The sequence below is a fragment of the Halyomorpha halys genome, unplaced genomic scaffold (genome assembly GCF_000696795.3).
Source record: "Halyomorpha halys isolate HHAL.00 unplaced genomic scaffold, Hhal_1.1 Scaffold775.1, whole genome shotgun sequence".
Lineage (NCBI taxonomy): Eukaryota > Metazoa > Arthropoda > Insecta > Hemiptera > Pentatomidae > Halyomorpha > Halyomorpha halys.
Genome location: NW_027116424.1, coordinates 83,855 through 104,880, shown reverse-complemented (window position 1 = coordinate 104,880; position 21,026 = coordinate 83,855). Strand labels below are relative to the sequence as shown.

Below are 21,026 nucleotides of genomic sequence, written 5' to 3'. Positions count from 1 at the left end.
GTCGAGATGTAGTCCTAAGTAACGGATCTGTTCTTCAGGAATAAGTGGGGTATTATTAAAGGATACTGTTGGGCAAGAGGTCATTGGTTTACGACGAAGGCTAAATGTTGGTAAACGGTTCCTGTCCCTGGCTAGTCTTCTCATCGAGATGGTGCGTCCTCTAGCTGTCCTTAGTTTCCAATGTACTCCGAGTACATGCACCTGGGTCTGCCACGTCTTCCTGGTCTGATGACCGTCTTCTTTACGGCCTAGCTTCCAAATACCACCTGGCTTTTCTGATATCGTCCATTCTACAGACGTGTCCATACCTCTTCTGTTGCCGCTCTTGCTTAGTTTCGCGCACTGATTTCAAATCCAGATCTTCCCGAATCCTTTCATTTATGACACAGTTCCTCCTTCGGAAGAATCTCATTTCTGCTGACATTATCCTACGTGCTTGTCGAGGGCTGTCCAGCTTTCTGATCCATACAGGAGGACTGGGAGGTACACGGATTTAAATATCCGTATTTTGGTATTTCTGCTTACTTCTTGCTTGCTTAGAAGAGTTTTAGAAATCTGATGGTACACTCCATTGACGTCTTCACTCGATTTAGAACCTTCTGGTCTATTTTACCATCTTTACTTATTATGGTCCCTAGATAGGTATAAGTGTTCGTAAGTTCTAGGGGTTCAACATTACACACAAGTCTAGGCTCTGCGTTTTCTCTTCAGACACACATAATTTTGCTTTTGTTAGGGTTTATTTGTAAACCTTTTATCTTCAGTTCTTCATTCCATTCATCCAAGAATATCTGAAGAGCCTCTTCTGAGTTAGCTTACAGTACGATATCATGCGCATATAACAACGCTTGAACCAGTACTGGAGTTAGGTTTCTCGAAAATTCAAATTAAATATTGGTTGAACAGTTTTACGTTTTTACGCATACTACATTCCCCGTTTTTTTTTTTTTTCATTCCATTACTTACGTAGAGTTAAGTAACGTTTATCATATTATAGTTATCACATATCGTGAATAACAATTTTTAATCAGTGAATCATAATTTATTAAAACAAATCATAATCCTTTCTTTCCCATTCATTTCAAATTTCATACACACAGGAACAAATCATTAGTATTAAAAAAACAGACAACTTAACTTAAACACTGTAAAAAAAAAAAAAAAAAAAAAAAAATGGTACAGGACAGAATACTTAATAGAGAGAAAGAAATACTTTATTCATTCATGCTACCCAAATACATCGAGTTGCTACATTACACAGCATACTGATCAATCCGTGACTGGACAAATATAATATTTATATTTCTCGATCAAATCCATTATATTGAATTTGAAAAGAAACGGAATAATACAACACACCTTTACTGGATAGCAGATTCTACTATTACTAGAGGAGTTACATAACCTTACAAAGCATATGTGAAGCCAAAAAGGCCACGTCCAAGAAAGGAAGGTTCACATTAAGACTAATAGAAATCAGCCATTGTAATCTGAACTAGAACTGAAGGCAGCCAGTAATTGGCTGGTACTCTACCCCAGTTCCTCTGCCACGCCCCTGGTTTCATCATAAGTCTTGTCTTTATCGCTCCACTATTCCTGCTAGCTTAACTCCTCTATTATACCCACTCCCCTAAGGTTCCAGTTGTACTGGTTACACTTGGGGTATTATCTTTATCATGATCTTTAGTTTAATATGCTAAAGTGTGTTAGGGTAGGGCACATAAAAAGAAGATGGTCTCGAGACCATAATGCAGAAATATTATTAGATTGCCAATGGGTAGTTTATATATATGCCTGTATCACTCCATTATGATCTTAGATCAAATTTACTGAAAGTACTTTTATGTATATCATTAAAAAAAAAAATTCTGCCAGCTTACTCCCTCCATTACACACCTTCCTCCATGATCCAACTATGGTCACCTAAGGAAGGTTCCTTGTATGGTTACCTATTACCTAGACTAGCTCTAAATCTCAGTTTAACCGAATATCATTGACCGGTTTGACCGCCAGATTTGAAGGTCAACGTTTCTGGTGCAACGGGTAATTATTGATGTTATCGTAACTTTAACTGTGAAACTGGTCCTTAATAAAGAAAAAGAATAAACGAATAATTTTTAATAAGGCAATAAAAATGATATTAAGATGTTTATTGTAGGGAGGTGGCCTGTCCCTAGATTTTAAGTGTTTAAACTCTACTGATAATGGTCCTAAAAGGAAATTTGGAAAATATTTCCTCTCGATTTCCTCTTAGCCTCTGAATAGTCGGGAACTCGTTTGAACTGCGAAAATCCATTCACCTGTTCACGAAATATAGGAGAAGAAGCGAAGGAAGAATCGGAAAATGTTTACACCCGTTTTCTTTACATATTCCTACCACTTGGTATGTATGCTTGAGATTTATCGGGATGCCAGGGTAATCGCTGAAGGCAATTATCTAAAAATAAGTTAATTAATTAATTATATATTGAGTTCTAAAAAACTATTATTATAATTGCATTCTTTTCCAAAGGCTATTTGTGTGTTTTCCAGTTAAACACCTTTATATTTATAAAATGTTGTTACCATTAATTATATAGTATAATAAAGGGTGGTATTTTGGGTTATATGATAGTATATAAACTACATAAAGAGATTATCTATTTATTTACAATTTGTTATTATGATTCAGATAAAGGTTGCTATAAAATATAGTTTATTACATTATTACTTATTGGTTAATTTTATATTTATAGCTGCTGATGCCGTGGGATGTAGTGCCGTAGGTGTCGACTCGTTCATAAGGGATGTCCAGGTCTCGTGGCCCTTCTCACGACTTCTCGTCTGGTCGGAGTGCATCTTCTCTTCGAATCCTGTGTTTCTTCCTCTCTCAAGTCTACTCTCGTCCCCGTCTGGCCCTGCAATGCCTCTTTTTCCTGGTCTCGATACCCTACTCTTTTTCTCCCACTTCCCTTTTAGGGCGTTACCTTATTTTTGAATCTCCCTTTTCATTGGCCATCGGTGACTGAACGCTCCCGAAGTAGGCGTCCCCCTCCCCAGGCCTGAGAGTGGGTGGTAAAGTTTGACATGTCCAGGAAGGGCCTGCAGCTGCTTAATTTGATTCCGGTCCCTCGACAAACCTGTCATTTCTGTTAGAACACTTAAAGGTTAGCCAATCTAATTTTCTCACGGGACTCTGGTAATGTGGCAAACTTAAAGGGGCCTCTACATGTTGGCCGAGCCATGGCGATCTCAGACATGCGCGAGCATTTGGATGGATGGCTTGGCTTGGTTGTCCTAGGCTCGTTGCCGATCCGTCGAGAGTCGGTTTTTTGGACACAGATCAAAGGGGTTCGTGAGATCGCTCGTGTAGCATCTCCACCATTGTTCTTTGTCTAGTTGCAACTGAGAGCTTTTTCTTTTCATATGTTGTTTAAGTACACAATATGCACTAAAATAACATATTTCTTAACTAAATATATCGTTTAATAACATTTATAAACAATTGAAATTCTTACAATAAATAAAAAATGACTTGCACCACTTTCAGTCCCACAGGCTGAAATAGTTAATACAATACGTTAACTTCAATAACACAATACCCAATAGGTTAATTCTTTATACAGGAAGAAGAATAAACGTATTAGTATATCTTTACAATCTAATCTTCCATTGTATACATTTTTTACAAGATTATATATACAACAGCACAATTATGAAAGTTAAAATAAAAGATGAATTTAATTAATTTTTATTTAATTTTAAGCTTATCTAGTTCGATTTTTGTGAATTGTTGTCATCCACCATCTTCTTTGTCGTATTTTACGTTTTCTTTCATTTTCTTTTGTAATAAAAATAATATAATCCCAGGGCAATTGCTGAAAACACTTCAACGTCCTCCATGTTTGCCTCTCTGAATAACACTGACATGTGGATGGTCCGCACTTTGTTTGCCGATCCATGGCGAGCGGCCAACATTTCGATCCACCTTAATGTGACAAACTTAACACAGATGTTTTCATATCCGGGGACGCCCTAATAGCTTCGCAGAAGGATACCCTGACCAGATATAGGGGCAGATGACGAAACACCTTAATAACACCCAGGATTGTCAAAAGGTCAATACTTAGCACACTAAATAGTAAAACAATATTTTAAAGCCACGAAAATCTATTAATTCTTTCAGGTGATATAAGATAAAAACGAATGAAAAGTCATAAAAAACTGTTTACTCCCGTTTTCATTTTAACGGAATCCCACTTCTGTATAGCCAGAAACCAAACAAATTCACTCATCCGTTCTGATATAAGAGAAAATATACAATCTACAACCCATTCACATGATATAATAATAGTATTCTTTATTTATTCTGGGATTAATCCTTTTAGAATAATATACAGGCGTCAGAATTAGGTCTTAGAGCCTTAGAGTGGAATACAAAATAAGTATGAAATTATAAAACGTCATAAAATATTTGTCACCATTTTATTTGTTGTTGTGTTAAGTTAAGTGTTGGTAGTTTATCTTTTGATTCTGTTAGTATTGTTTTAGATGTTTTTAAGACTAATGAAGCAATAAATGACAATAATTATTGTTTAATAACAGTTGCCAATTACCTCATCTTGATTCTCTTCCTCACAAGTCAGCGAGTAGTAACTAAGTAGCCAAACTTTTACATAACTTCTGCTTTTAACTCAATTTAGGCATGTTGCAATAAATTACTTTAATCAAAACTTAGAAGTAAACAATAGCATGAACCTTTGGAAGGAAAGGTTATAAAACAAGTTGCTCAGAAAATCCGTTACGAGCTCTTATGCATTTAACATGACTGTAAATAGGGCTGCTCCCAATCCTATACTTATAGCATTTGGCATGGTAAAAAGTTTTACATTTAACACATTATGAATATCCCTCAAATACAATACAATTAACTACTACTGGTTATACTATAGGTGTTCATCATGTGTTAATGTCAAAACTTTTAACATGCTAAATGTTATAAGTATAGAATTGTGAGCAACCTAATTTAAATTCCATGTTCATATATTAAATGCATAGGAACGCCAGTGGATTTTCTGAGCAAATTGTATATTGTAACTTTGTAATCTACACGAAATAATAAAATCTCCAACAGGGTAGTCACATCATCTTTCCTCCACCTCACTTGTTCCATTACTTTATAAATTTTGAAAACTTTTTACACAAAGACAACACGAATTAAACAAGAACTAGGAGCAACTAACCTTTCAAAACGACAGCAGACAAAATGGTGCTCAGCTGGTCTGTGCATGACGTCATTCTGCATTTAGCAGACCTATTAACAGACTCTCAGCCATTTTATATGTTAAACTAAAATTCACGAAGACCCCTACTATAAACAAAATACCAATTTGTTCAATCTTGTAATAAATAGACTAATAGAAAAGAATTTAAAAAAAAAATGATATGATACATCTTAGTAGATGTCAATTTAATTGTTACTAATTAATTACTACCAAAAATTAATAATCTTAAAACTTGAGTAATACCTTTTAGAATTTTTTAGATTATTTTCTTTTATTCTTTGTAACAGTCAATATTTTTCCAAAAGCTATAGGTAATGCCCAAATAATGATTTGTTGTAATAACAATTTCGGAACTGCTGTCATTAGCGCGTACTTTAGTGAGGACTGAGGCAGCCATTGGGCGACAGCGAATTCTGGACAGATTCCCAGAACACTAATGAGTCCCGCTGGACCGAAAAGGATTGTTATTTTAAAAGCCGGTTATTGTTTGCCTTCGTCCCACTTGGGTTGACAATAAAAAGTATCAAATAATACACTGCTAAAAAGTGTAGCATAGTGATCAGCCTAATTTAAAGTCCATGTTACATGTTAAATGCAGAGGAGATCCTAGCGGATATTCTGGGAAACTTGGTCACATTTCAAATATTAAATAAACTAATGATTTAAACTCAAGAGGTTGGAAAAAATTAAGTTTATAAATAAATCTATTACTAAATTACATAGATATTATATTTAGTTAATTATGGTTGATTAGTAAATAAACATTGTATCCATAGAAATTTAGACACAATTTTGTTTATTACAATTTTTTTACCTTTGTTAACTATACTAGAGGTATCCATGATGTGTCATATATAAAATAAATTTACATGATAAATGTTATAAGTATTGGATTCTGATCTTCCTAATTTGAAGCCTATGTTTAGGATTATTGTGAGCAATCTTTTCTCCTCCTAACTTGTTTATTTTCCTATTTTGTTTTCATTACTTTATTATTATTTGAATCCATTAGCTTATTAGAATTTAAAATCGTCCAAAAACAAAGCAAACTAAACATGAGCAACTAACCTATCAAAACGATAACAGACAAAATGGTGCGGAGCTCAGCTGGTCAGTTTTCGTGACGTCATTCTCCTTTAGACCTATGTACAGACTCTCAACCATGTTAAATGTTATATCGTTTTAACATGCAAAAAGAAGGAAATATTTCGCCATTCAAACACTTTAGCATTTTTTTTTTTTTTTTTTTATTGATTTATTGATTTTTATTGATTTATGTAATTTACAACAGTATAAATAATAAATACAATAAGTAGATCTGTGGACTGTTTCATTTATATAATTTATATATTCATTTATTTAAAATCTTGGGAAGGAACCACCCGTTGGTAGTACTTCAAGTATAAAGAGAGAAATACTTTATTTATCTATGCTGCCTAAATACATCAGGTTGCTATCTCACACAGCATACTTATCAATCCGTAATCGGACATATATAAATTACACATACATGGTATTATCAGAAAAAAGAAATACAATAATAAGAAATAATAAACAATTTTTTTCCCCTACAGTTTCCTTTTACAATCAATTTCGGTCTGTACAACAAATACAAATGTTTCAATTCATTCCTATTTTTCCTTCTCATTTCTGCTCCTCCAATTTCACCCTTTCACAATTTTTTAATTCATCCGATCAACAAATTCGCTCTCCGGAATTCACCCTCCTAGATCCTCTTCAGTGACCCGCTAAACAAATTCAATATTAGACGGCAATGTGAGATCAGACCATCATTCATAGTCACAGCAGTAGATCAGTTTACCAAGAACAAACAAATAGATACATTTTACGAGAATAAGACTAACACATAGATTAAAAGGAAAATATAATAAAAAACCGGTTACAGGAAACTAGATGTTAAAAAAAAATAGAAGGTCCCGTGGCCATCTTCTTACCGAACGCCTCGGAGGATTATCAGGAATTGTTAAGGATGAGAGATTAAGAACTGATGGATTAGGATGAATAAGGAGTTTGAAATAATAAGACGTATATCTATTTTGGGCCAAATCTGCAACGAATGGGATGTTAAGATCTTTTTGAATGAGTTTATTTGTAACGTAATAAGGAGCATCAAGAATTGGATGCGGGAGGAATTTGATGGTTTGGTAGATCCCTAAAGATCAATCTCATGTGTCCAAATTGGACTGATTATCGTAGTGTATACTAATTTTTTGTTGTGAATGGGAAGTTTAGAGCGTTTGTTAAGTAAGTGTTGTAGCAATCGGAATCTACGAGCAGTTTCTTGTTGTTTCAGTCTTGTGTGTGGATTCCAAGTAAGTCTCTTGTCAAGACGGAGTCCTAAGTATCGAATCTGTTCAACAGGCGTTAGTGTAAAGGTAATCTGATGGGATTTGTCAGGATTTATTTTGATTCTCCAGTTTTTACACTATTCTTCAATGGATGTTATGTGTGTGTCTGTAGGGTTTGTGATGCATTAGTAGGGTCATTGTTTACAGACATATGCATATGTCATATGTTGTTAGGACTGTGTTAGGGTGGGTTGGGATGTCAGCTGTATAAACCGTATAGAGAATGGGACCGTAGATCTACCTTGAGGAACACCGGCGGTTTAAGAAAAGAGAGATGAGTAGGCCAGGTTATGATTTAATTTAAAGGTTCTAGCAGAGAGGTAGGAACGGATTAAAAAGAAATATCTTTAGCATGTTAAACTAAAGATCATGAAGAGCCCTATTGAAAAATTTACCTCAAACGTTTTTACTCTCTCCGCCCATTAGACCCTTCTGAACTGATCTCAAAGGTAAATATTGCGATTGAATCTTGAAGCATATGAAACTCTATATCAATACAAAATTAACCCAAACCTAGCCGTCCTATCGTCAACAAAAATTCCGTATTAAAACTAGATAAATTATTTTCATTTACAAAACAATACTAAGCCATAAAAGTTTTTTTTTTATTATTTATTTATTGTAATTTACAACTGTACAAAATAATACAACAGGTAAATATGTAGTATGTTTCATATACACTTGAAAATCTTGGGAAGGAACCACCCATTGGTGGTACTTCAAACATTAATTTAAACTAGAAGGTCCCGTGGCCATCTTCTTTTCAGACGCCTCGGAGGATTATCAGGGATTGTTAAGGATGAGAGATTAAGAATTAATGGGTTAGGATGGTTAAGGAGTTTGGAATAATAAGACGCATATCTGTTTTGGGTCAAATCTGCAACGAATGGGATGTTAAGGTCTTTATGAATGAGTTTATTTGTGACGTAGTAAGGTAGCTATAAAAGTAAAAATCTACACAACCGTTGGTCTAGTAATTGTACTTCATTAGAAATTACGGCACCCCTGACCTTTTATGGGTTGTAGTGGTACAGATTTGTTTTAATATTTATATGTCTATATTTCATCATTTTGCAACGAGGAATAATATTAGTTACTATGTAATTGAAAGATCATTTGAAAATTAAGTAAGGGGAAGTATCTAGTGAATAATAAAGAAATTAACTCTCAGTCGGGGGTGGAGGCCGTAAGTGAGAGCCGAGGTAGTTAAGGCGCAGGTCTTTGCCAACTAGGAACTTTGGCGGTGCCAGCTCGACTTCAGCCTGGGGTGCCGACTTTTTTCATTTCTGTGGCGGCCTCACGTAATGAAAGCTTGATTGACCCCCAACTATGGTTAGAAAAGGTTGGTTACCTCTAGATAAACCACCTTAGATTTTTTTTTATTGCTTTATTGTTCTCTTATAATTTTCAAATATATATATTTTTATTTTATATATTTGCAGAACTTGCTGTTCTATTACGACTCGGAGAGCTGTGCCCGGCCTTCTGGAGTCGTGATGCTTGAAGGCTGCTACTGCGAGAGGCTCATCTCTCCTCCCTCCAAGAACAAGGACACCCCTGAAAAACAGGTAAGGGCAGTTTAAACACATCATCAAATACACGATTCCGGTCTATAGATACTTCATTTTGAATACACTGTTATGGGAGTGTGTAAATTAAACTAGGGCTTCTACCGTGACATGATGTTGTGTTAAATGTTAAATGTTTTACCATGTTAAATGTTATAACTATAGGATTGTGAGCAGCCCTATTTGAAGTCATGTTAAACGTTAAATGCATAAGAGCCCCTAGCGGATTTTCTCAGCAACTTGTTGTATAAGCCTTTATGTTTATAACCTTCCTTCCAGACCCTCATGTTATTGTTTACTTCAGTTTTGATTTAAGTAATTAATTACAACATGCCTAGAGTGAGTGAAAAGTGGAATTTGTGTGAAAGTTTAGCTTATGAAATGAAAAAATAACTTTATTCTGGGACATATGTCCCCTAAGAATAATTACATGGTTCATATATTGAGATTTTTATCTGGCGAGCGTTTACAAATTTTCAGATAGTAGAATGAAATTACTTTGTTTTTTTTTCTCAAATATATCATTAAAATTATCCATTCTGGTTTAATAACAGGGATATGAATACCACAAACACACGAAAGAACTGAGCTGTCACAACAAAAATGGCGGCGATCTCAACTGGTCTATTGTGTGACGTCATTCTCCATTTAACAGACCAAGTAACAGACTCTCAGCCATGTTAAATGTTATTTCGTTTTACCACGGCTAAAGAAGGCAATTTTTTTCGATTTAACATGAGTTTTTCCATTTAACACGCTTTAACATGTTAAACCAAAGATCATGAATACCCCTATTATGTAAATATTATAAATTTTTCAGTAGAAACGCGAGCAATTTCGGTGATATAGGTATAGGAGGAAATACGTTTGAACAGGTAAATAAGTTTAAGTATTTAGGTTCTACGGTAACTAGAAAAAACGAAATTGATGAGGAAATAAAAGCTAGGTTGAAGGCGGGAAATGCTTGTTTTTTTCAATTTCGAAACTGCTTAGCTCGCTCCTCCTATCGAAAAATTTAAAAATTAGAATCTACCATTAGCCTCTTACACTAAGGGATGAATAGCAACTTAGGGTTTTCGAAAATAAAATATTACGCAAAATATTCGGACCGAAAAAGGATGAAGTAACCGAAGAATTTAGAAGATTACACAACGCTGACTTAAGGGACCTTAAGACACCCGGTAAATATAATTCAAGTTATAGCATTGCGGCGTATAAGATGGGCGTGTAAGGTTGTAGGGCTTAGTAACGAGCGGATCCCTAAAACGGGTAAACGTCATAGGGGTAGGATTGTGTTAAAACAGATTTAGTGGAATTGGGCTTAGAGGGGCATCACTGGAAGGATGTATGCAGAGAGCGTTTGGTGGTATCGGCATTGAACCTTCAGGTTCATTAAGCCTTTATTATTATTATAAATTTTTACGCCATTTTTTTTTTAAATAATGCTCTATTTAACTATTTTAAGTCTGCTCTTCCTGCTTTAAACAAATATTTCAAAAGTGATATAGGACCATCCGGGAAGGATTGCTTTTTTTTGTGTTAAATCGTGTTTTAAATCGAATCCGAGAGACGTTGAATGCCGATTATTTCACTTATGGAAATGGCTGCATACCAGGCATAACAAAAAGGTTTATTTTGCATTATATAGTTACTTGAAAAAGCACCTTTGTGAGCCCTATACTGGAAGGACCCCCCTAAACTTCTAATAGTCCGCTTCTAATCACTTCCAATCTCTGGTAAAACTAAGATTTGTACAACTTAGATTTCCTCAAAAGTTTAGTAAAACTCTGGTAACCTAGAACGGTGTTGATAGCTAGGTTACCAAGGTTACCTGAAACTGAGATACCTGCCAATCTCTGCAATTCCTATCACTAATGTTAGAAATTGAGGGATACAATTAAATTTATAATTTATTTAAGAGCCAATATTGACAGTCGAAATCGTCGAAAAAAATTCTTCATCCGATCACTGTAAAAAATAATTTTTTCGAGGACGGACTACTTTTTTTTCTCATTATTTACTGTGCAACTAATTCGTTGGTTTTCGTCGCCTGTCAAACCGATCAGATCCGTTTTATTGAATTTTGAAAGAAATGAAATAGTACTGTATGAAGTATGCCTTCAACCGCATTGTTAGACACACTTCACTTTTGGTTGGCTGGTTGGGTTGGAGTGGACTGTATAATTGAAAATGAACATGATTAAATGGAAAATAAAATGTATTCTTTTATGTTACAAGAAGTGTAGTGGGTGGCCGAAAGAAAACATTATGATTAGATTGTCAGTAAAATTTTGTATGACTGGGCTATGGAAATTTTAGATGCTAACATTGAGGTGGTTGATGATGATGTGGTTGTTAACTATTGCTATGTTGACTTACTTCTTTCTTCTTTCCTCCCCCCGCATCTCCAAGCCTCTCCTCTCTCTGCTGCTGGGAACCACTCAAGAGAATTTACTCACTCATGTAGATATTAATGATCATTGAACAAAATAAAGAATGGACGCTTCTCTGGTTGAGGACAAGATGGCTATCACACGCTCATCTGTGTTGCTTCTCTTGCCACCAAGAGCACTGGAGGAGGTGAAATTTGGCTGTTGGCCACATGGGGCGCTACTAATCTACATGACAGTAATAATATACATGGCAGTCTTTCCAATTCAACCTTTCGGTTGCCCTAGGTTAACTGGAACAAGTACAACACACTTTCGCTAAATAACAGATCCAGCTAGAACTATGGAAGGTTCACTTAAACTTCAGTTATTTAAACTTCAGTTTAGCCGCCTATTATTGGCCGGTAAATTATACCGCCATATTTAAAGGTCAACTTTTCTGGTGCAACGGATAATTATTGATTTACCCGAGATTTCACTAATCGTAGTTTGAACTGTGATGGTTCAACCTGCCCTTAGAACAAAATATAAAAAGTACTTAACCATCTGAGTTCCTAGATGATAATATAACTTTGAAAAAGTTATAATAGGTAGCCAATAAGATAAATAAATGACTAGCTGTTAAAAGTTTAAGAAAAGCAGCATTAGTCTGATATCGCAAAGTCAGTTAGCGCTTGGTCACGACAATCCGAAATCAACTGTTTTAGTCACGTCAGTCTTAACAGGCCCTCGTTTAAGCTTAGATTATAATATTGTAAAATATATTAATTTAAAAAGTATATGCTTTGGGCTCCACTAAACCATCAAATTCCTCCCAAATCAAATCCTTCATGCTCCTTATTTTGTCACAAACCAAGTCATCCATCAGGAACTCAATGTCCCATATGTTGCCGATTTGGCCAGAATCAGATACCATTCCTTCCATGAAAAACTTCCCAACCACCTAAATCCACTTGTTTCTAACCTGGTTTCTCCTTCATTACCTAATAATCCTCCTAGGCATCTGAAAAGAAGATTGCTTCGAGATCTTCTCCTCTAGAAATCTTATTGGAGTTATATCAATGGGTAGATTCTCCACATGTTTGTATCATGTCAGTATGTCACCTACAGCAAATTTACTTGTATATATTTTTATACAGTTGTAAATAACAATAAATAAATTATTAAAAAAAAAGTATATAAAAAAGTATTTGTATTTTCATAAGAGATAGCATTGCGATCGAAATCAAGAAACTAGCGTATCGTTTATGTATATGTTTGGCCGCCCGAACCAGCCTTCTACACGCTTGCCTATCTTGGACTATTGCTTTCCAGTTTGGTGCATGCAGTTCTTTTGCATCTTTGTTAATTCTGTCTTTTCTTCTTGCTTTTGGCCTCCCACATGGTCTCTTGCCTACTGCACTGGCATTCATTGTTGTGCTGAGACGTCCTGTATGGATCGCTTCAAGCCACATGTATCGCCCATCTTAACCTCCTTGCCTTTATATCATGAGATAATGACTAACCAGTCTCTGCAAATAGTGTTAGTTCTCTACATGTGGTTGTTATTGTTTATTGTTGCTTAAAGGCGTAAAATCCTCTGGTCATCAATACCTATGCCATAATTAAAGTAAAAAAAAAATAAAAATAAATAAAAAATAATAAAAAAAATGAATAAATAAATTTTAAAAAATAAGAAAATCAAAATCAAAGAGGAGTTATAATTTATAAAGAAGGCGATGTGCTTTTAAAAATTCAAATACTAATGTAACTTTAGCTTCCTCATCTGTGAGAGCTTCTGATAAATTTGGGGTCAGTCCTATCCTGTTTATTGTTGGCTAATAGTGAGTACATTCTTCAAAAACATGTCTAATCGTGAGAATGGACTGACAATATTTACACGTTGGAGGTGACAGTTTTTTGATCAGGTGAGAGTGCGTGAGGAGAGTATGACCTATTCTCAAGCGGGTTAGAGCAACTTCCTCCCTACGGCGGTTGCGTTAGGATGTCGACCATTGTTTTACTTATCGTTTTATTTCTTTTAATTTATTCGGAGACCATTCATCCCACTTGGCCTCCCATTTTTCGATACATGCCGAAGCTAAGCAATATTAACTGGAGTCAATTGTAAGAATTTCTGTCTGTAGCCTCAGGTTTGGATCGTAAAATCTTTTTTGTATATGTAATAGTAAACCTTTTGCTTAGAGCTGGACACCTATCGTCCCATTGGGAGATATAATTTTTGTTTTGTTTTTTAATATTATTAAATATGAAGTGATGTTTTTGTTTTATTCTTATTATAATGAATTTGGATTGCCCAGCTTGGGTATTGTTTACGCCACATTTTATTGTTACCTTGTAAATAGTATTATAGTATGATAAAGTCATTTGGGAAGAAAAATGTGTATTTTATTTTTGTTGTTATAATTAAGTAATAGAGACAGTTGCTAAGGGTTGATGATCGTTGCTAAGACGTCACCTAGCAACGGACCGACCATCTTCGTTTTTTAGTTGAGTTCCGGCTAATTAGTAGCCATGATAGTGCGTAACCAGCCCCGTCTGCGTTCATTTTGGTACTATTTGTTGACATTGTGAGTGTTTTAATAGACATTACAGTCCGAAACCAGACCTTATCTGCGTTTCGACTTGAATATAAATTTTTGCTAATTAGTAGGCTCGCATAATACATTAAAAAAACTAGACCCTGTCTGCCCTAAATAAGTACCAGTGTGGCCATCTTAGCTTTTGGATATTTGGACTATCGATGAACCAGTAAAGGACCATTGCAGCGGTGTATTTAGCTACAGAGCTGGGACCTACATATCTCGGCAGCACTCTTCCTCTGACCTTTCGGAGTGCAGCTTCTTGCGTCGACTAGTATTTATTTGTTTTTTTGTAAATTATTTTATTTTCTTCTTCATAATTTATTGTGCTAGTTTTATTTTGTTTTAGGTGTTTTTTTTTACTTGTATTTATTGTTTTAATCATCTTTTGTTTATTTTAGTTTTAGTTTTTAAATGTTTATATCCGAACCACCTAGTTGTTTGGTCATTTTAAAGTCTTCCAACAAAGAGACATAATCGATTTGAGGTGGCTTTAACAGTTATATTGTTTGTTATTAGTTTATTCAAACGATCTTTAACTCATAATTTTTTTTTTAAATTACTACAATTGATTATCTATTTCATGTATTATACAGGCTAACTCTACTTGTACGAGGATTGCCCCATAAACAAATAAATAAATTATTATTATATATTGAACTAAATATAAGTCAATGATATGTATTTATATGTTACTCAATAATATGTTTATTCTATTGAAGAATCGGGCACCCTTTCCTAATGCATTGAAAAGAGTTAGAGAAATAAATAAATGTCTCTTAAAAAAACAGACGAAGATTGGAAGTGCAAAAGAATTTATTAGATGATTATTTTTCTTTTATAAGTCTAAGTTTAGAAGATGCTGGAGAAGATGGGCCTTATATCAAATATATTCTTTCATATACGTTATCGTAGCCACACGAAAGGTCACTTCATTTCTTTTCTAAAGGTGGTTCGGCGTGGGTTGCAACATGCGATTTTCTGCCCATAGAAATATTTAATGTGATTTCTTTTTTCCTGCAATTATCTTTCTCTCTTTTTTAAATCATAACGATCCAAAGGATAATTGAAAAAGGGCGAATGAATCGGGTGTCTCTAACCAAGTGGGGTTTACTGTGATTTTTTTTTTGTTTTGTTTTTTATTTTTATACCAGGGCCCTGTTTCATAATAAAGTACAAACTAATACTATTAGTCTTGTAGATTTAGCTTAATTCAATTACACAGACTTGTACAATAGTAACTTGTACTTTAGTATTTTTTAATTCCTGTAATATCACTAATAGTTATCCCTATCATGAAAAAAATAAGTATTAATATTATTACCAGACTAGTTTCTACACTTGTACTATCAACTAATAATATTAGCTTTCATTATGAAACAGGCCCCTGGTGGGTCTTACATGGTTGATATAACATATATTATATATATTTTTAACAGCTGATTATGAGGGGGTATAGTCATACAAATGACACCCCTAATTATATAAAATGTTATTATTAAAAGAAAAAAAATAATAATAAAATAGATAGATAAGAATAATGCTTCTTAATAAAAGAGGAAAGTAAATTTAATAACAAAAAATAATGATATTGGTACACTTAAATAAAACAAACAATGGTCTTCTAATAGTAAAAAGAAACAAGTTAATTTGAAAAAGGGAAGAGAGAAGAAAAGAGAGAAAAAAAGTAATAATTAAATAAATAATAATAATAAGTAAATAGAGCTAATGTGACTATGAATTAATTTTATATTTATTAAAAATTTATAAAAGAATATCCTGCAGCAGCCTGGGCTTCAGTCTTCAGGGTTGAGGTTGGGTTTCAAGGTCACTGCTCCTTTAACTGTCGGCAACTGGGAGTGGAACTTCATGAACCGTTTTTTGATATAATCCTCTATTGACTCAATTTTTTAATTCGCGATGCAATTGGCTATTTCTTATGAAACAAGGAGCATTAACTGCGATTCTCAGGATTTTATTTTGAAAATATTGTAGTTTTTTCCTTTTCGTGAAGGATGCCGCTCCCCAGACTTCACAGCCGTACATCAGCAGTGGCCTGAGGATTGTTTTAAATATAAGAACAGTACTGTGATGTTTAAACTTACTGGTTGTTGTTTTAGTATAATTTCCTATTTTTGGATTTAACTTGTTTTTTATCGGGCTAGATAGAAAAACATTATGTGTCTATATTTATTTATGAGTTATTCTAGTGTGATATGGATAGTTATTAACAATTCTGAGACTTTTTTTTTTATGTTGGTTGATGTCTTAGTACTGGTTTATTATGAAATATTGTTATTATACCAACGGTTGTGCAAGGAGGTGATTCGGTCAGAATCCCGCCCGACCGCTTGATTTTTACCCAATAGAGGGTCCCAGTTAATGAGCCTGGATGGAACCCGGAACGCTCCCCACAGTCAGACAGAAAATAATTATCTGCCATTTAACATGGTTGAGAGTCTATAAATAGGTCTGCTAAATGGAGAGTGACGTTACGAAAACGGAACAGCTGAACTCCACACTATTTTGTCTGTTATCGTTTTGATAGGTTAGTTGCTGATGTTTGGTTTGCTTTGTTTTTGGACGATTTTAAATTCTAATAAGCCAATGGAAAAAAATAATAACAAAGTTATAAAAAAAAAAAAAAATAGGCTAAGAAACAATTTAGGAGGAGAAAATATGATGTGACGAAACTGTTGGAGATTTTATTATCCCGCTAAGTCATTTCGCCCAGAAAATCCGCTAGAAGCTCCTCTGCTTTCAATATATGACATGGACTTGCTAATTGTAACTTAACAGGAGTTAGTGTGCCCGGGTCTCCATCTATATTAATTATTAATTATGTAAATGTTTAAAAAAACATAAATATATTCCAAAAATGGAGAAGATGGGTCAGGGTTGAGGCAACTGACGTTTCGCCACACTTTGTAGGACTTCAACAGGGCTAAAAAGATAAAAGAAAATTTTGAAATGGTAAGATAATAAGATATAAAAAGGTAAATTAAGGTAGGGTTAACACTATGTAAAAATAAGTGATAAGAAAATCATGTACAAATAAAAGGAAGCAAAAAATAAAATTGAATTATATATACATAATTATTATATAAATATGATATCCGTAATAAATGTATAATATACAATACTAAATATATCCGTATAAATAAAATAAAATTAACCGCATTATTATTATTGGCGCGACAGACCGTGGAGGCCCAAGGCCTCGCCCAATGTAAGTTAAATATCATAAAAAAACAGTGAAGACTAAAATGACTTTATTCTAACATATTTACAAGAACTACATGTTACTGTTACTCAGTCTCTATGTTCTAACTTCTCTTACTTAGCTATCTAGTCTAGGAAATATATATGAACACTTGAGAAGTGGGGGTAGGAAAAATAGTAAAATAGGAGAAGGGATTTTGACCAATCGGATAATTTTAAGAGACTAGGTGGGGGGTAGTGAACCTATGAATTTTAGAAGTAAATATCTGGAAGGGGAAAAAAGGCGTGGTCTGAAGAGTTGGGTGGCCGGAGTTCTAAGAAAGACACCATGACCTAAGACTTGTGTGTACTGACTTACATATGTTAACCATAAAGTAGTTTGACTGATGCAAGTCCATTGTGAGATGACAGCATGTACCTGCCTAAGTGCCTTGCTATTGATATAGGATACTAACGGCTTGAAAGGGCTGTTAGAAGGGTCTGAAGGGGCTTCTGGGAACATAGTCGTTTTTATTGGTTTCTTTTCTATAAAATTGTTAGGAGAAAGTGGACATATGCAACCATATGTCTAAAGTGACTTAGGTTCAGTTGGGCAAGGGGCAATTGTTTAAATCTATAATACCGGTTCCTTAACTTGTACTTAAGGAATAAATCGGGCGTTTCACGACGAGGTTTTCATAGGATGGGTTCGGGAGGCTGTGAATGAGTATTGCATAATTATATGCTTAAAACAATTCCGGATAGGGCCGGGAACTCGAACTCCCAACCTTTGGGTTTGGCATATGGCTACTGTCACAGCCAATTAACCTCTTAGCTTACGTATTTTTTTATTCTTATCATTGTTTATTTTATATTAATACTATTGTATTTATTTTAAAATATGAAGAAGATGGTCAGGGTTGCGGTCAAAAAATAAGAAAATAGTTTTCAACCATTTATTGTCCGACGTTTCATCCCACATTCTATCAGGTCAACCTTTCGTCCTGAACAGCATATTATGTTTTATTTCCTTTTTCCTCTTATTTGTGTATAATTTTCTTTTCACTTATTTTTACATAATGCTATCCCTACTTTAATTTACCTTTTTGTATGTAATTATCTTACTATGTCGAAATCTTCTTAGTTATATCTGTATCTTTTTAGCCCTGATGGAGCCCTAAAAAGTTGGTCAAAACGTCGGATAATTAATAGCTGTAATTTTTGACAGCAACCCAGGCGATCTTCTTCATATTTGAAATTATACGGTGAATTACCTATCTATATAAATATATTCCCTTGGGACAGATTATAGATTGGTCAATATCTACCCCACTCCTCCCTTTATAACCGTTTAACTCATGCACAAAACGTTATCTCCATTTAGGAAACACCTTGTGGACGCTGTTTATTTTTGCAATAGCCTTCTCGATAAGGTATGATTTATTGCTATCGATTATTGCTGTTCTCTAGGTCCGTGTAATATACATGTGACCGTGTGATATAACGCTCCAGTTCTCGGATTTGATCAATAGTTAATTTTTTTTTAATGCTTTTTATTTACTTTAAATTATTATTTTAGTGGGTATTACTTTGCAACTACTAATTTCTTACTATTTTTTGACTTACACTTAGTGATTATCATAATTAATAGATAGTGCCCCTAAGATGTCTAGGTAAAGATGGGATGAAAACAAGAGTATATGGGAAAGATAGGACATTGGTAGTACTTTTTCCAGGTTTTATATTCAGAGTTTTGCTGAGTTAAGTGTCCGAACTGAAAATATGAATTCAGTATCTTAAAATGATAAATTCATTCCCTATGAAGGTATATGCAACGCTTAGGAGATATTTTTATGAATTACACAGATTATAATATACAAGTTAATATGTGTTCAAATAACTTTATTATTGCAATATAAGCAATCAAGGTAAGGGATGAATGGAATACCACAATTGTATATTATTGTTTTGTTTCTGTTAACATAAATACCATATTATTATTGTATGAAGTATGCCCTCAACTGAAATTGCCGGACACACTTCATTTTTGGTTAGCTGGTTGAGTTGAAGTGGACAGTATAAATGAAAAATAACATGATTAATTGAAAAATAAAATTCTATTGTTTAAGTTACAAAGGGTGTAGTGGGTGGCCTAAAGAAAACATTTATGCTTAGATGGTTAGTAAATTTTGAATGCTGGGCTATGGAATTGTAGATAATGAGGTGGTTGATGATGATTACCATGTGGTGGTGAAGGTTAATGATTGCCATGTGGACTTACTTCTCCTTTGCTTCCTCTGCATCTCTAAGCCTCCCTCCTCTCTACTTCTGGGAACAACCCCAAGAGTTTTACTCACTCATGGTGGATTCCTGATGAGAGACAAAGAAATAATGCACTGCTTCCACCCAAAGACAAGATGGCTCTCACTTCTAACCTTAGACTGGAATGCTTCTCTTCACAGAGAGTGCTGGAGGAGGTGAGTTCCGGCTGTTGGCCACCTGGGGCGCCACTATATCCTGTAGGCCATTATGCCATGATGTTTGATGGTGCCCCCTCCAATTCAACCTTTCGGTTGCCGTAGGTTAACCGGAACAGTTATTTTAAATCAATGAGCTTTTTTAAAACCTGTAACTATTTTTTTTTCTAATGTATTGTTCTTTATATAAAAGGATGATTACCAAAATAAATTGAGAGAATAGACAAAATGAAATAAAATTAAACTAAATTGTAGGAAGATAGTCCGGGTGGCGGTCAATAAAGCTATCAAAATAGTTTTCTTTTACTATTTTGATAGCTTTATTGATCGCCAACCGGAGTATCTTCCTACAATCTACTTCATATTGTCTAATATCTTCACCTAAAAGTAAAATAAGATGTGACAGAATGTGTGTTTATATAAAAATAAGCAAAGTAAATTAACAAACTAAATTTGTTCATTTTTATATTAGTGTGTACATATTAAGCTATATCTCAGTTTACTTTTATTTCATGTTATCTATTCTCTTACTATATTACGTTAGTTTTTGTATCTTTTTTAGCCCTGGTGAAGCCCTGCAAAGTGGTGCAAAACGTCGGCTCACATTAAATAATGAATTACTAAATAATTTTTTTTTTTACTGTACTGGGACATTTTCCTTTTATATATTTCACTGGGTCAATCAACAATCTTCAAATTTTGTTATTTAAGTGTTGTAGTTAAAAATGCATAGACCCTTTGATAGCCAGATATTTTATTCCATTGTCGATGTGTCGTTAATTGGTTGAATAGATCACTTTTTTTATTTATTTATTTTTTAATAAACACATTCAATTCACTCATTTAAACTTCATAAGCACATTCAGACATGCATAAGTGCATTCAGACATACTATGTACTTACTAGTTTATACTACTCTTCCTTAACAACCAACCGATTCACTTCTATCCTATAATAAAAAACCTTGGAGTCACCTTCGACAACACCTCTCCTGGAATAATCACATTTCCCAAATCCATAACTGTACTCAAACAATTCCTAAAATTCCGTAATTCCATTCCTTAGAACATCCGTCAGCTCCTAGTATCCTCTCTCGTCTTCTCCCACTTCGACTTCGGTATCTTGGTCTATGGAGGGCTATCTGTAGGACTAGAGTTGAGACTGAAGAGACTCAT

The 21,026-nt window shown here is 34.3% G+C and overlaps 1 protein-coding gene across 1 annotated transcript in view; it reads left to right on the top strand.

Annotated features, from left to right (window-relative positions):
• The window catches only part of LOC106686076 (ras-specific guanine nucleotide-releasing factor 2), a gene marked incomplete at its 3' end in the record, with an annotated part of 193,158 nt that overhangs the window by 88,776 nt on the left and 83,356 nt on the right, over positions 1–21,026 (top strand). Inside the window, 1 exon segment of the mRNA XM_014429195.3 lies at positions 9,076–9,201. Within this exon segment, the coding sequence (XP_014284681.1) occupies positions 9,076–9,201 (126 nt within the window).